The 17,365-nt window shown below is 35.4% G+C and overlaps 1 protein-coding gene across 2 annotated transcripts in view; it reads left to right on the forward strand.

Annotated features, from left to right (window-relative positions):
- The window catches only part of LOC138699950 (polyubiquitin-C), a 28,964-nt gene extending 11,951 nt beyond the window's left edge, over window positions 1-17,013 (forward strand). Inside the window, exons 3-8 of one of the 2 annotated variants that reach the window (XM_069826171.1) lie at window positions 2,500-2,727; window positions 3,416-3,643; window positions 4,335-4,562; window positions 7,564-7,791; window positions 11,626-11,853; window positions 16,476-17,013. In XM_069826171.1, coding sequence (XP_069682272.1) covers window positions 2,500-2,727; window positions 3,416-3,643; window positions 4,335-4,562; window positions 7,564-7,791; window positions 11,626-11,853; window positions 16,476-16,747 — 1,412 coding nt within the window. In that variant the 3' untranslated portion in view covers window positions 16,748-17,013. The remainder of the gene's footprint in view (window positions 1-2,499; window positions 2,728-3,415; window positions 3,644-4,334; window positions 4,563-7,563; window positions 7,792-11,625; window positions 11,854-16,475) is intronic. The other variant, XM_069826172.1, reaches the window with a different exon arrangement.
- Window positions 17,014-17,365: the final 352 nt, after the last annotated feature.

A 17,365-nucleotide genomic window follows, 5' to 3' on the forward strand; every position in this document is an offset into this window, starting at 1 on the left:
GCACTCTATTCTTCTATTTTGTCATTCTTTGGGTGGTACAAAAAATAAAATAAAATAATCATTGTTTCCAATTTTACAGGGATTTTTATTTTTCAAATGGGGTTAAGTTGAATAGTGGGGGTCGCATACAGAAGTTGTGCCTTCAAAAAGTTTGGGAAAAACAGCACTATATAAAAAAATCATGCATTTCCTAATTGTGTTCTTACTTTTATGTCACTGCTTTGACTCAAAGCAATTTATTTTCATAAATCCCGGTATATCAGTTTGAGTGTAGCTTGTAAATGTTGCAGAAGTGGAACTTCTTAAACTGCAAATGTGAAATCTCTTTAAATGTTCATAAGTTTATGAATTGCTTTGCAAATATTTGACGAGCACTTTTATTTGTTTTAGTCTTTGCTGTAATTGGTGAACTAAGATTTAATTCTAAATTGCTGACATGCGTTGGATCAGGCATTACTCTTGTTGAGTTTGGCAGTGTAGGAATATTTACAAATTGTTGGTAACTGAACTGTAAAACAGAGTAGAAAATACCTTTTTCCTTGCACTGAATTTTCACTTGTTCCAGTCTACTCTTCGTTTTGGCTCAATTTCCAGCCATTTATTTTCACTCTTTTTGTGCCATGCTCTCATTTGTTCAGCCTCTGATTTTGGCATATTTCATAGCAAAAACCTTTTCAACAATGTAATTTCACTATCTGATTTCGACTTTATAACATCGCAATACTACACAGAAGAGACACTGCTAGGTAGCAGCCCCACTTCTAATGTATGCATTAATTTGTGTAAATTGGTGGAAAATCGCAAACATAAGCAATGTTATATGATAACATAGCAGCATAGACAATTTTGTATTAACAACACGCATAGGTCTCAAAAAGTCCGTCACAGAACATTGTTTCATAGCATTTGCCTCTTTTCCTGTCTAAAGAGTTTCTTGTCACAGGAGCTTGCAAGATTTGTTCACTAATTTATCTACTTTAGGTTGCAGAGGTGCATAACTTTAGTGTAAAGCAGAAACTATACGAGGATTTGTTACTCTTGACTTGGAATAGCTTTTCATATCTTTCATCTTTCGGAAGAGCTGTTCACAACAATTTGTACAACTGAATATGCTCACGATTCTTGTAGCAAGGTTGCGAGGTTCAGAGAATTTCTTGTCTGGATGTGATTGATAAATATGTAATCAGTTTTTCAGAACACGACAGGGCTATTGTTTTGCAAATCTATCAGTTCAAGTTGAAGTGATTCAGGAGTTTGTCATGCTACATTTCAAAAGATGTGTAAATGGACAAATTTATTTTGGCAGTTTTTGCAGTTCCGAAAATTTTCCCACCATTGTTCAGTGCAATTTTTTAAACATATCTTGATCGCACTTCATGCAAGATCGAAGGAGCCTTCTTAACAATGCAAGAGAAGATAAATGAAATGTGTCCTCTCCAATTTGATGCTTCCATAATTATTGAAGTTTGGCCAGAAATGCATTCACACAATCAAACATGATGATTTGGGCCTTGCCTTGTAAAAGTACATTCAGGTCATCGAAACGCCTTGACAGATTACAGAGAAAGTTCAAATTGCTTATCAATTCTGGTTGAGAACTTCAGTATTATTATATTCTGCAAAATAGTACAGTTAGAATTTATTCACACTTTCTGGTGCTATAAGAATTTTCAATAGGAAATTACTAACATTATTTATTAAAAACTCGACCACTTGTCAAAGATTGAAAAACATCTTTGTTTTCTCTCTGCTAAGCTGCCTTATGTCCTGGTTGGGACAAGTTACCTAGTTGAGGTTTTTCACGGGGTTTTTCCCTCGACCCATTAAGACCAAATGCTGGGTAACTTTCAGTGCTAGATCCTCAATTCATTTTGCTGACATTATAACCTTCATATCATTCAGACTCTAGATAACTACAGCAGTTGATAAAGCATCATAAAATAAACCACAAAAAAAAAAAGCTACCTTATGTGACAAAAGTACCGCAAATCCTCATTATTTGTTCTGAAAATAATTGAAATTCCCTATGTTTGGCACGAAGTGATTTGATCATATTTACAGTTTTTGCTACTATTTTCATTACATAGATTATTTGCCTTTGTGCAAAGTACTTGCCTACATATGATGCAGTGGCATGTCTATAACAAGAAACTGTTTTTAAAAGACCAACAAAACCATTTTTGAACCAGTCATTGCTGGGGCTCCATCTCTTGCCACAGAAACAGTGTTCTCTTATACCAATTTCTTTAGCTATGGCTGTGATTCTACTGACCGCTGTGTTAAGTGACAAACTAATAAATCTAATGGTGTGAGTTAAGATTCCAAGTGCTACTTGTTAACGGTTGTCATAGGTGAACCAAAGAGGATAAGAGGGGATCTTGCTCTTTGTTACTAAAGGTTAAATTCAGTAGTTTTAGTCTGAGCTTCTGATAAATGATAGTCGTTGATAGCATGCTTTTTCATAGTGCCCCTTTAAATGTTTAAATTTAATGCATTTAGAATCCACCCTCCACTTGGTGCTGCGTCTGCGTGGTGGCATGCAGATCTTCGTGAAGACCTTGACAGGAAAGACAATTACTTTGGAAGTAGAGCCATCTGACACCATTGAAAACGTGAAGGCAAAAATACAGGACAAAGAAGGAATTCCCCCAGACCAGCAGCGACTTATCTTTGCTGGCAAACAACTGGAAGATGGGCGCACTCTCTCAGATTACAACATCCAAAAAGGTGAGTTGTGTTTATAGTTTTTGTGTTCACTATTAATTTGTTATGATTAGTGTGTATGGCTTCTAAATGTAGTAGCAAGAAAAATGTTTTGTAGGAGGAAGGCATGTCATTTGAAGTAAAGTGGACAGATCAGTACTATTGTTCTGGAATGAACAAAGCAGTGAATTTAATTTGTAATGAAACATTGCAATTTATAAGAAACACGAGTTTGAAAAGGAACAGTGATGAAGAATGTGAAGTTGCCAAAAAAAATTGAAAAAATTCACTTGTATGTTCATTATTTTCGGTTTTTCTTTAGAATGATACTAAAAATCAGTTGGTTCGTGAATTACATGTATGTAAATGAATATGTTGCATTAACTTATGTTTCATCATATTGTAAATTATTTTTTGTGTTGTGTAGAACTGTAAAACTGTATTATTGATTGCAGTTAGCAGTCAATAATTGCGCATGAAATATAAATGAAAGTCTCTATCCATTTTCCTTAACTGTAAATGTTTGTTGCTTATTAAAAATTCATCTTTGCTGTTAAAGGTGAACAAAAGAGAGTAAGAGGGGATCTTGCTCTTTGGATTATTACTTAAGGCCAAATTCAGTAGTTTTAATCTGAACCTGTGATAAATTATAGTTTTTGATAACATGCTATTCCATAGTGCCTCTTTAAGTGTTTAAATTTAATGCATTTAGAATCCACCCTCCACTTGGTGCTGCGTCTGCGTGGTGGCATGCAGATCTTCGTGAAGACCTTGACAGGAAAGACAATTACTTTGGAAGTAGAGCCATCTGACACCATTGAAAACGTGAAGGCAAAAATACAGGACAAAGAAGGAATTCCCCCAGACCAGCAGCGACTTATCTTTGCTGGCAAACAACTGGAAGATGGGCGCACTCTCTCAGATTACAACATCCAAAAAGGTGAGTTGTGTTTATAGTTTTTGTGTTCACTATTAATTTGTTATGATTAGTGTGTACGGCTTCTAAATGTAGTAGCAAGAAAAATGTTTTGTAGGAGGAAGGCAGGTCATTTGAAGTAAAGTGAACAGATCAGTACTATTGTTCTGGAATGAACAAAGCAGTGAATTTAATTTGTAATGAAACATTGCATTTCATAAGAAACACGAGTTTGAAAAGGAACAGCAATGAAGAATGTAAAGTTGCCAAAAAAAAATTGAAAAAATTCATTTGTATGTTCATTATTTTCGGTTTTTCTTCAGAATGATACTAAAAACCAGTTGGTTCGTGAATTGCATGTATGTAAATGAATATGTTGAATTAACTTATGTTTCATGATATTGTAAATTGTTTTTTGTGTTGTGCAGAATTGTAAAACTGTATTATTGATTGCAGTTAGCAGTCAATAATTGCGCATGAAATATAAATGAAAGTCTCTTTCCATTTTCCTTAACTGTAAATTATTTGTTGTTTATTAAAAATTTATTTTTGCTGTTACAGGTGAACAAAAAAGAGTAAGAGGGAATCTTGCTCTTTTGGATTGTTACTTAAGGCCAAATTCAGTAGTTTTAATCTGAACCTGTGATAAATTATAGTTTTTGATAACATGCTATTCCATAGTGCCTCTTTAAATGTTTAAATTTAATGCATTTAGAATCCACCCTCCACTTGGTGCTGCGTCTGCGTGGTGGCATGCAGATCTTCGTGAAAACCTTGACAGGAAAGACAATTACTTTGGAAGTAGAGCCATCTGATACCATTGAAAATGTGAAAGCAAAAATACAGGACAAAGAAGGAATTCCCCCAGACCAGCAGCGACTTATCTTTGCTGGCAAGCAACTGGAAGATGGGCGCACTCTCTCAGATTACAACATCCAAAAAGGTGAGTTGTATTTATAGTTTTTTTGTTCACTATTAATTTGTTATGATTAGTGTGTATGGCTTCTAATTGTAGTAGCAAGAAAAATGTTTTGTAGGAGGAAGGCAGGTCATTTGAAGTAAAGTGAACAGATCAGTACTATTTTTCTGGAATGAACAAAGTAATTAGTGAATTTAATTTGTAATGAAACGATTGGATTTCATAAAGAACATAACTTTAAGTGACATGAAACCAAATTTGCTTCTTCATATGATGAATTTGAGGCTTATTTCATGAATACAATTTTTGAACGGGAACTTAAGGAACAGTATAAGAATATGCCCTCTTGGTCCATATCATTGATCAAAGTGAACTATGGAGTAGCAAAAATTTTTGCAAAGAAAATAAAAAAAATTCGTGAAGCAAGTTCGTTGAATGCCTTCGATATTACAGCTCTATGTTCTGAGAAGAAAACTTAGTTTGCTAAATTTAGCTTATTGCAATAGACTGTTGTTTGCTGTAAAGACAGATTAGCCACCTGTGTAGAGAACACTTTAAAATGATGAGCCACAAATTTCGAGTTCCAGCACATGTATCACATATAATTGGTTGGGCTTCTGTATTCACAGGAAAGCAACAAGGGTTAGTTAAATACTCCAAGTAGAGGTCAAAATGGAAAATATTTCTGTAAATGCAATACATACATATATGTTTTGCCTGTGGGCAGGTCTTTTGCTGCTAACTCAGCATTCTCCAATCTTTCCTATTTTCTGCCTTCCTCTTAGTCTCTGCATATGATCTACATATCTTAATGCCATCTATTATTTCATATCTTCTGCCCTGAACTCTTCTCCCGTTCACCAATCCTTCCAGTGCATCCTTCAGTAGGTAGTTTCTTCTCAGCCAGTGACCCAACCAATTCCTTTTTCTCTTTCTGATCAGTTTCAGCATGTAAATGCAATATGACTGCTTAAAACACAAAGAAAACCTTTGTGCTAAGTTCTTGTATTTGGTCTAAGCCTGTAGAATGAGATGATGAAAGAGTAATGGAACAGAGAAAAATTCTCTCCTGCACCGGGATTTGAACCCGGGTTTTCAGCTCTATGTGCTGATACTTTATCCACTAAGCCACACCGGTTACCCACCCTGGCGCCGGACAGAATCGTCTCAGATAAAGTTCCAACTCTTGGGTTCCCTCTAGTGGCCGCCCTCTGCACTACGTCATAGATGTCTAGTGGATAAAGCATCAGCATGTAGGGCTGAAAACCCGGGTTCAAATCCCGGCGCCGGAGAGAATTTTTCTCTGTTCCATTACTCTTTCATCATATGATGATGCAGAATATCTGCATGGAAATATTATATGTACTTCGGTACATTAAAATAATATATCTGTAGAATGAGGTTATCTCAATCAGCTACATTTGAATGGGAAAAAGTGTGGGTGAGTGAGGTAGTGTGACATTGATAGACTTGGTTTTCCCAACAAGGCTGTGTCTGTATAACATTGAGCTTAAATGTTGCCTGAACTAATATCGCGCAAGTGGATCTAGCAATGACAGGTATAAAAGTTGTGTCATAGCTGTTTGCAATAACAGCAGAGAAAAGGCTGCAAATGAAGGGAAATAAATAATTTTCCACACTTTTCCGAAAGTTAAAATTATATGCCAGAAATAGGTTCAAAAGTTTTGAGAAAGTGGAAAGTGGAATCTACAGAATTGTCACATGTGCTCAGAACATTTTACTGATTAAAGTTGTGACAGGGATTTACAAGTAGAACTCTTGAATTTACCTCCGGAGAGATATGGAATTCAATGCATTTTAATTTCAATATAATCATATGATTGAGTTTTGTGTTGCTTATTTGAGTGTAAATTATTGTGTGTTGGTTTTCTTCTGATATGGGATATCCTACACAAAAATCTGACAGAACAGTCTTGCAGTGTGATTCTGAAGAGGATGGATTAAAATATCTGGCAGGATGGGTTGCTGGCAAATTTTCAGGTAGCCATCCAGAACTGGAATGCTAAACATACCTTTAAAAAAAAATGGAGAATTCATATTGTTTTTCGGAGTCGAATTTAACATTAAATCTTTTTGGTAGTTTGACAGAATCTTCAAACAATTGAAGTTTGGATATTAAGCTATTACATAAATTATTCATCAGATTTTATAAAGAAAGTTTTTTAAGAACAGGGGGAAAAAAATGTAAATGAGTTGGTAAAAATTACTGTATATAAATATTCGCACATTCCAACTGAAGCTGTACAAGTTCCTATTTTACAAAGATTATCAGAACCAAATATATGTAAAGCAAAGCCACCAGTGTAGCTCAGGTGGATTTGCGTTTGTCTGCTGATCCTGAGTTTCTCTCAGGGATGGTTTTGATTCCCGCTTGGGCTGATTACCTGGTTGGATTTTTTTCTTAAGTTTTCCCCAACTGTAAGGCGAATGTTAGGTAATCTATGGTGTATCCTCGACCTCCTCTCGCTATCCATCTATGCTAAATAACATATAGTAGAAGGCAAACCAGGACAACTTGTAGAAACACAAGTTGTTAAAAGGAACAGCTATGAAGAAAGTAAAGTTGCCAAAAAAATTCACTTGAATGTTCATTATTTTCGGTTTTTCTTCAGAATGACATTAAAAACCATTTGGTTTGTGAATTACATGTACGTAAATGAATATGTTGCATTAACTTATGTTTCATGATATTGTAAATTGTTTTTTGTGTTGTGTAGAACTGTAAAACTGTATTATTGATTGCAGTTAGCAGTCAATAATTGCGCATGAAATATAAATGGAAGTCTCTTTCCATTTTCCTTAACGGTAAATTATTTGTTGTTTATTAAAAATTCATTTTTGCTGTTAAAGGTGAACAAAAGAGAGTTAGAGGGAATCTTGCTCTTTCAGATTGTTACTTAAGGCTAAATTCAGTAGTTTTAATCTGAACCTGTGATATATTATAGTTGTTGATAACATGCTTTTTCATAGTGCCTCTTTAAGTGTTTAAATTTAATGCATTTAGAATCCACCCTCCACTTGGTGCTGCGTCTGCGTGGTGGCATGCAGATCTTCGTGAAGACCTTGACAGGAAAGACAATTACTTTGGAAGTAGAGCCATCTGATACCATTGAAAATGTGAAGGCAAAAATACAGGACAAAGAAGGAATTCCCCCAGACCAGCAGCGACTTATCTTTGCTGGCAAGCAACTGGAAGATGGGCGCACACTCTCAGATTACAACATCCAAAAAGGTGAGTTGTGTTCATAGTTGTTAGGTTTACTGCTAATATGTTGTTAGTGTGTATGATTTCTAAATGTAATAGCAAGAAAAATGTTTTATGAGAGGAAGGAGGTCATTTCAAGTAAAGTGGACTATTTTTGATCATGCAAAGTCTTTCGAAAGAAAATGATGACTTTCGGAATAAAAAAGCAACTTGTTGAATAAAATTTAAGCATAATGGTCAGAATTCTCGAAAATAAATCAGATGTGACAGAGAGAAAAGAATTCAGCACTATGTTTCAAGACTTTAAATTTAGAGATCTCAGAAGATTTGGTGATGTGCTATTTTTCAGTGCATCAGACTTACACAAGTTTAACAATGTCCCTTTGAGTTCAGTCGCAAGTATGCCCCAAGAAAAAGTGTGTGTATCTAATGCTCTGGTTTAACAATGAAGTCATCATCCTTCTTGCTTCCCAATATTTTGATGGAAGGTCCACAAATGTCTTAAGAGTTTCACAATTAGCCAGGTGCTCCATCTCCATGTCCTCTTCTCTGGTGCACAGTAAGCATTTAGGTGAATTCAGTACTCCAATACGATGGAGGTGTTTACTGAGGCAATCATGACCAGTAATAAATCTAAACATGGCCACAGCAGATTTTCGAGATAGATCAGGAATTAGTTTTGGAAGAAAAGTATCTTGACATTAATAAACATGCAGATATCACTTTCTGGCAACACATATGCAGTGAAACCTTGATAGGCTATAACGCTTCCTCAAGGGACCATGTTATGACCAGTAGTGTGTTACATGGGAGGGGGGGGGGAATTTACTTAAGAATAATTATGAATGTTTCAAGTTGGATTATACTTTAATTTACTGCCGGTTTAATAATAAAAATATATAGTTTCAGTGACCAAAGCGTTTTATTTCTTGTTAATGGCATTTTAGTTGTGGTAAGACATGAAGTCAACTGTTCTGATACAATGCACTCTGATGTCAAATAGTCTTATATAGTGGACAGTGCATCTAGTGCAGCTGATTTCGAAGACATAATGAAAACAACCTCGTCATTATTTTCATCTTCTCAGTTAGCTACACCATGATTATCAGTGTGATTAGCGACTATTTTTGTCACTGAAGCTGTTCTGCAATGGCGAGATTGTCACCTATAGCAACAAACTCTACAAAATGAACACTAGCAATTTCTTGCGGTGCAGTGCATTCTGTGGCACTGATTTCGTTACAAGGGTCCACATTTATGTCGTATTGGTGGTCTCTAGGCCCTACCTTACGGAAACAATTCTCTATTGTCTTTGATTGCATGTCCTGCCATTTTGAGGCAATCCAATTCATTGCATTGAGAACAGTGACATGTTGAGAATCTTCAATGTCCATGGATGTATGATAACGTTGAACCACATGCTTTCGATATTTCTGTTTTATGACTTCGATCATGCCTTGATAGAGAGGTTGGAGTTTGCTTGTAGTGTTTGGCAGAAGAAATTGCAATCTCTCATTGGATAAAGGAATATCTTTTCGACGAGAACTTTATGCTTCTGAATGTCCAGCTGTTTATCCCAGTCTTGGAGCCATGATGCAAACCTCTTTCCAGTCATCCAAGCTTGACATTGTGAAGAATAATCACACAGCAATGAATTGTTTTTCAATCTCCTCGGCTTTGCAAACCTCTCTATCGCTAGAGGGCACAACTTGTCAGAGCCATTACTGATAGTACACAACAAAACAGTAAGTCACTCTTTACTTAGTTTACCTCGACAGTTTTCATTTTTGAAGACCAGAGACTTATCTGGCATAAGTTTATAGAAAAGACCGAACTCATCAACATTACAAATGTCACTTAGTGCATAACCCTATGTAAGCTTTCTTACAGTAAGGGTGGTCCAAGAATTGACAGTTTCATCAACTGACTCTACTTCCACACTGATCTGGCAAAAAAAACTATGCTATGGCATAGTCGAAACCTTTGAAACCAACCATTAGATGCACTGAAATCTGTAAAGAAATTTACATTATAAATACATGTCCTAATGACCCCCTAAATTAACATCATAATTTTGTACAATAAATTATGATCATTTTAATAACTTTGATACCCTTTTCTTTAGCTATCTCTATTGCTTTTTCTTGTAGGACAGGAGAGTTTACTAGAATTTTGGCATTTCTTACTTGATGGAACCAAGTGAGAAGACAGTACTCCAGATCTGCATACTTTCCTGGCTTGAATCGTCTCCTTTTGGCAACCCCTAGATTTGCATTTTCCTCTATTTTCTTCTGTTTCTTACTATTCACAGGATTAAAGCTGGGATGCCCAGTGATGCAGCAAAATCTTTTTGACACAGTTTTATTCTTGCTGTATTTTCTCAAAATTTCGCATTTTTTCCGAACTGAAAATTACTTTCTTTTCTTACCTATTGCTACAGAAGACATTTCAAACACAACTAAACGCAAGGACTCACTAAACAGTTGTATGTTTCTGTGTTCTGAACATGCTTCGTTCTCCTCATACTGTAAGGAAGGGAACAGGTAAAGCTTGAACTTTGCCTCATGAACCAAGGGACTGGCAGAGAAAGCATTGTATCCATGAAGTGTTAAATGCTGCTGTGTTACATCGAGGTTTTACTATATATGGCTAGTATCTTCTAGAATTAAATGTTAAAGTTTGCAGTGAGATCACTAATCACAGACTTTCATCTGGAGAGTTTGCTTAGAGTTGTTACAACATCTATAAAACCTAATATTGGGAGTCTTGTTCGTTAAAAGCAGTGCCAAATCTCTCACTAACGGTTAAAGTTAAATATATTTTATAAATTAATAATTTTGTACTTCTACAGTAAAATTGACATGAGGTATGTTTAATTTGTTCATCTTAGGTTATGATTAGGTACACATACAACTTAATAAATTTATCCATATGGCCTGCAAACCAGCTTATAGATAATTATACAGTATGGACACTTAGCGTCGGTACCTTTGATGTAGCAGGACTGATTTCAATGACCTTCAAACCAGTTTGAGTGTGAGATTCTGCTTTCTCCCAGGAGTTGAGCGTGTGCTCGATTACACTAACAGCCCTTGAAAGTGGAACTAAATGCCGGCGCACAGAGAAACAAAACACAGGAAAATTCGCTCAGTGTCCATTCTATATAATCCCTATTCGCTGTGCAAACCATTCGACCTTGATTGTTAATGGTCTTTGTCACAGACGATTGGACATGTAAATAATGTTCTCCCCATATTGGTGCCACGATTTGATCAAAAATGGTATTGAGGTGCTGGGGTTAATTGTTTCCAGAGTCCTTGCATTAACTCCTGAAAGAAGTTGGAAATTTTCGGACTTTTGTATAGGCTGCAGAATGAATTTAGGTGCCTGGGTACATCCATGAAAGAGATGACTAATCCGTGGTTTGTCACTAGGCAATTGTGTGAACTCTGAAGTTTTTATCTGATGAGCAACTGCTCCTAAGTTAGCTGAGATCATTATTGTTATATAGTTGGTTTATAGATGAGAAGAAAAGGTACATATTTTTTTTTATACTTATCTTGAAGTATGCTTCATGATGTTATAGCTTAATAAATGGAGTAACTTAATTTGTTAGTTCAGGAAAATAAAGTGAACCCCTTGTGATGAATATTTTAGTAAAAATTGGATGGAGGATAATGGCTATGCAACAGAATAGCACTTCAAATTGGCACTATGATTGAGACAAAATAGATATCTGCTTTAGTTGTAAATATTTCAAATGAAGTGTATAAATGTAGAGAAATCTTGTAATTTGTTGCAGTATAGATTAAGTTCTTTCAAAATCTTTAATACCTATTCTAAATGGATGAATTTATTTAGAATCCACCCTGCACTTGGTGCTGCGTCTGCGTGGTGGCATGCAGATCTTCGTGAAAACCTTAACAGGAAAGACAATTACTCTGGAAGTGGAACCATCTGATACCATTGAAAACGTGAAGGCTAAGATCCAGGACAAAGAGGGAATTCCCCCAGACCAGCAGAGACTTATCTTTGCTGGCAAGCAACTGGAAGATGGTCGTACTTTGTCTGATTACAATATTCAGAAGGGTAAGCAGTACTGCAGTTTTTATATACATCTTTTTCCTGCATTGTTAGTGTGAATATGTATAACAGAGAAATATCTCAAAGAATTTGGTCAAACTTGTAAAAATTGGATCTAACCAATATGAAATCACCAGTGTATATCTAAAATTGAAAGAAAATTTAATTTGAACATGATAGAAAATGGATGCACTACCCAAAACTGCTCATAATTCATCCATTGTCCTGTCCACACGTGTGGAGTAACGGTTAATGTATCTAGCTGCGAAACCAGGTGGCCAGGGTTCGATTCCCAGTCAGGGCATGTTACCTGATTGAGGTTTTTTCTGGGGTTTTTCCTCAACCCAGTATAAGCAAATGCTGGGTAACTTTCGGTGCTGGACCCCAGATTCATTTCACCGGCATTATCACTTTCATCTCATTCAGACTCTAAATAACCTAAGATGTTGATAAAGCATTGTAAAATAACCTACTAGAATATTAAAAAAAAATCCATTGTCTCTGGTAAAATTGGATTCAACCTATTTGAAATCACAAACTTCAAACCATAATTGAAAGAAAGTTGAATTTGGACATAATGGAGGTAGGTAGCTGCATTAATCATTCTGTCAACATACATTTAACTTTTAGTTGGAATTTTGTATAATTAATTTCCACAGTTTTTGCAATGAAATATGAGAGAATAGTTTCATACAAAAATTGGAGGACATAAAATGATCTGCAGAAGTGAGGTGTAAATTAAATATGTTAAAGATGAATTGAAAGTATGTCTTTCCTTAGTAACATTTTAATAGCACACTTCTGCTTGCTCCACGTACTTAAGTAACGAAAATGTTTTAAAATCCTAGTTTCAAACACTTCTTTCTTCAAATTTCTGTAAAATAAGTGTTCATAGTTAACTGAGTAAATGAATGAGTTACATGTATACCCTTTGACACGGAAATTGGTCGCTGTTGATTCTTAAGTCTAATTTCGGAATCATCATGTGCTGTGTTTATACACATGTGTTTTACAAAGATTCGAAGCCTGATCTTTGTAACTAGAAGAAAGAGCTCTCTATCATTAAGTTATAAATGTTTCGTAGTTAATTTAAAGTTATAAAGGAAATGCAACAAGAAGACAAAGTAGAAATTATCCAAATTGCAATCTGGAAAGGAAATTCACATTACACCATATATGGAATATATGATCCACCTAATAACAACCCTTGTCTGGATATAATAAATATACACCGAAAAACGATTTTGATTGGCGATTTTAATGGTCATTCACCTAAATGGGGATACAAAGACTATAATGCTAGTGGCAAAACTATTGAAGATCTATTAAATTCAAGCACTTTAGAACTTATTTACAGGAACGACGATTGTCCTACATACTTACATTATAATGGTCAGTGTACAAACCCAGACCTCCTGTTAGTATCATCAGATTTACAAGATAAGACTACACGTGAAATCATTGAAGACCTAGGATCAGATCATAGAGCAGTTATTGCATCCATAATTCATCAGGACAAACAAAATAATAGCAAACAAAATCAAAATACTCCTGGAATTTTAGAAAAGCTAATTGGGCAAAATTTACAGAAGAGAAACTATAAACCCTTTTGGAATGCAGATTTATCAAAGTTAAAAAAAGAAAGGGACATAGCAAGGAAAAAAGCAGAATTGTCCAACAACCCAATAGATACACAAGAATGGCGAAGAAAGGCAGCAAAGTTAAAAAAAGAAATCTATGTAGCCAAGAAAAACTCATTCAGTGAATTTATCGAAAAAGCTGATTATAGAAAAGATGCAAAAAAAGTATACAGATATGTAAATAAAATCACATATCAGAGAGAAACGAGGAAAGAACCACTCAAATTTAATGGGAAAACGTTCACTTCCAGCAGCTCTATTGCCGAAGCCTTTAATAAGCATTATAGCTCTCAACATAAACTTTCTCCTGAAGCTAAAAACAAGCAAAGGCAGATCAAAAAAGATCCCAAAAAATTTAAGAAGCGTCAAGAACAAACAAACGATATATTCCGCAAAGAATTCACCATAAGAGAATTAGATTCTGCAATCCATGAGTTAAAAGATAAAAAATCTCCTGGACCTGATAAAATACATGCAGAATTTCTGAAACATCTTGGACAAAAGGGAAGAAATGCACTACTGAAATTATTTAACCTATCATGGACTTCTACTGTACCTACAGAGTGGAAAAAAGCAATAATTATCCCTATTCTAAAAAAAGGCAAGACAGGTGATAATATAAATAATTACAGACCAATTTCTTTAACAAGTGTCATTGCAAAAACAGCAGAACGTATGATAACAGCGAGGTTAAATTGGTTCTTAGAAAGTAATAACATACTAACAGCAGCACAAACTGGTTTCAGACAACACCTATCTACAAAAGAAAATACAATTCAGCTCTCCCAAGATGTCAAAGAATCTTTCAACAAAAATCAAGATACGCTATCAGTTTTCATTGATTTTGAAAAAGCATACGATTCAGTATGGAGGTATAAACTACTTGAAAAACTCACAAAAATAGGCATTCAAAACAACATGCTAAACTGGATCACTCACTTCCTTTCCCAGCGTTTCTGTGCTACAAAATACAATGACAGTACTTCCAAATTCCGACAAATAAAAATGGGCCTCCCACAAGGTGCAGTACTGAGTACAACCTTGTTTAACATCTACATCAACGATCTCCCCCCAGCTGTTTCAAGCCCAGAAATAAAGACAGTTCTTTTTGCAGACGACATGGTCATGTGGACATCTTCCCCACAAATAGTCAAATCCAAAACTTCAATGGAAAAGGCTCTGATCCTATTAGAAAAGTGGACTGACAACAATTTGATGGCCATAAATACTGATAAAACAACGTTTCAAATATTTAGCTTGAAGAAAAAAATCCCAAAACTAAATCTACAGTTCAAGAAAACAAACCTGAGACAAACATATGAAACGAAATATTTAGGGACAATTTTTGATTCAAAATTATCTTGGAAAAATCATATTAAAGCAGTAGTAAACAAATCAACAAAAAGACTTCGAATTTTAAAGAGATTAGCTGGAGCTAAGTGGGGTAGTAATCGGCAGACTTTGAACATCACGTACAAAACATTCATCAAGCCAATACTTCTCTACAATGCGGAGGTATTAATTACAGCAAATAATTTCAACCTGAATCGACTAGAAGTATGCCAAAATCAGGCCCTGCGACTAATAACTGGTGCAGCAAAATCAACCCCAATCACGGCAATGCAAGCTCTAACCCAGAACCCTCCAATATATCTCACTCTAGAGGAGCAGGCACTAACACATCATGAAAAAATGCTATGGTTAACAACAAAATGGGAAAAAAGACTGTTACAACCAACCAAGTTGAAAACACAAACAAGTTTCCTGTCCAAAGTCACGGAAATAAAAACAGAATTGAATCTCCCTAAATCTAAAGAAAATATTTTAAGCAGAGAAAACCCTCTAACCTTCGAACCAATTAACATTCAACTAGATTTAGAAGAACCAGTTACAAAATCTGAAACTTCCAAACCTGTACTAAAAGCGCTGGCATTAGAAGCTGTGAACAATAGATACCTACCAGAAGAATGGTTACATATCTACACAGATGGGTCTACTATCGATAACAACTCAGGATCAGGAATTACGTGTGCGTTATTCTCATTTTATCAACCAGTAGGACATCATACAACAAATTTTGATGCGGAAATAATGGCTATTCATATCTCACTCCAACACCTACTATACAGAATAGATAAATTTCAAAATGCTGTCATTCTCTCTGATTCTAAAGCAGCATTATATGCAATAAATTCATATAAAATGATGTCAGTCCAAATTAAAGAATGTCACAAAATGATCCAACAACTTAAAAAACTACAGAAAAGAATTCAATTGCAATGGATACCTGCACATTGCGGAATTGCTGGAAATGAAACTGCTGACTTTCTTGCCAAAAAAGGATCCAATTTAATTCAGAATACAAATACAAGCCTACCTTTTACATCCATCAAAAGACTAATTAAAAATAAATATAAAATCAAGCAAAACCAAGCACTATGTACCAAAGCCAAAGATAAAAAATGGAGCATTTTAATAAAAAACCCAGAAATTATTCCAGAAATCCCACGTAAATCTGCAGTAGCAAAATTCAGATTGCTTACAGAACACAATTATTTGGCCAAACACTTGAATAAAATAGGAATTTACACAAATCCAAATTGCCCTCTATGCAACAAAGAAGAAGAAATGACTGAAGATCATCTCATAACCTGTGAAGTTCTACCTGATGGATCCACCACAGAGAAATATTGGAGAGCAAGAACGCTAATGGCTTCATTGCCAAAGCCCGGCATTAGATAACAACAACAACAACATGTTTCGTAGGGAATATGTCATTTCGTGACATACATATATTGTAGCTACAACTTGATTTCATCCTTGGACCTCGATGCTTAATATTTCCCCATATGAATTGCGCGTTTATCCGAACACTACTTAGACAAATTCACACTACAGGAGAGTGACCATTTTCCATGTCAAAGGGTGTACAATTCATATCGCATGTCTTGTGATGTTGATGTTGAACATTTGTGAATTGTTTAATAGAGTCCACCCTGCATTTGGTGCTGCGCCTGCGTGGAGGCATGCAGATTTTCGTAAAGACCCTGACAGGAAAGACAATTACCCTTGAAGTGGAGCCATCTGATACTATCGAGAATGTGAAAGCAAAGATTCAGGACAAAGAAGGCATTCCCCCTGATCAACAACGACTGATCTTTGCTGGCAAGCAGCTGGAGGATGGACGCACCTTATCTGATTACAACATTCAAAAGGAATCTACTCTTCATTTGGTTCTTCGCCTCCGAGGCGGTTTCTAAGCATTCCACTTCAAACTTTACAGCACCAGCTAACATTTTCATTGTGTAGCTATTCGGTAAAATGTACCTCTTTCTTTGCAGTTAAATTTGTCTCCTAACTATGGAGAAAATTTGCAGTATATGATTTACAAAGATGAATAGCACTTCAAGAACATTTGATCTAAAAATTCGTGCTTCTTTCAGTATTATAATTCTCTGTTGTAATGACAGTTGTAAAAAGTTTAGTAATACAACAGTTAATAAATCAGAACAAGTGTACTAAATAATCTGGTGTTTCGTTTCTTACCCTTCACTTCATTGCAGTTTGTTCAGATTTTCTTACATTGCAAACTTAATGCTGCGAAACCTTATTTCCTCATCCTCGGATGGAAAAGGAAACTAGGAACTCAGTGCTGGCAGTGCCTTCAAAGAGAGTTTGGAGCAAACTTCATGAAGAAACATTCAACCAATTCTATGTTTTTATATTACAGCACTTTGCTGTAAATACAGTGGCTTACATGTCTTGCCAAGGTAAGACAGGGCAGGCATATACAAATGGTTTTCTAATTTCTGCTGCGTGTGCGTGGTTTTTTTTATTAGATCTGACACTTGTATGTTCATACCTAAGGATGGTGAATT

The sequence above is a fragment of the Periplaneta americana genome, chromosome 5 (assembly GCF_040183065.1).
Source record: "Periplaneta americana isolate PAMFEO1 chromosome 5, P.americana_PAMFEO1_priV1, whole genome shotgun sequence".
Lineage (NCBI taxonomy): Eukaryota > Metazoa > Arthropoda > Insecta > Blattodea > Blattidae > Periplaneta > Periplaneta americana.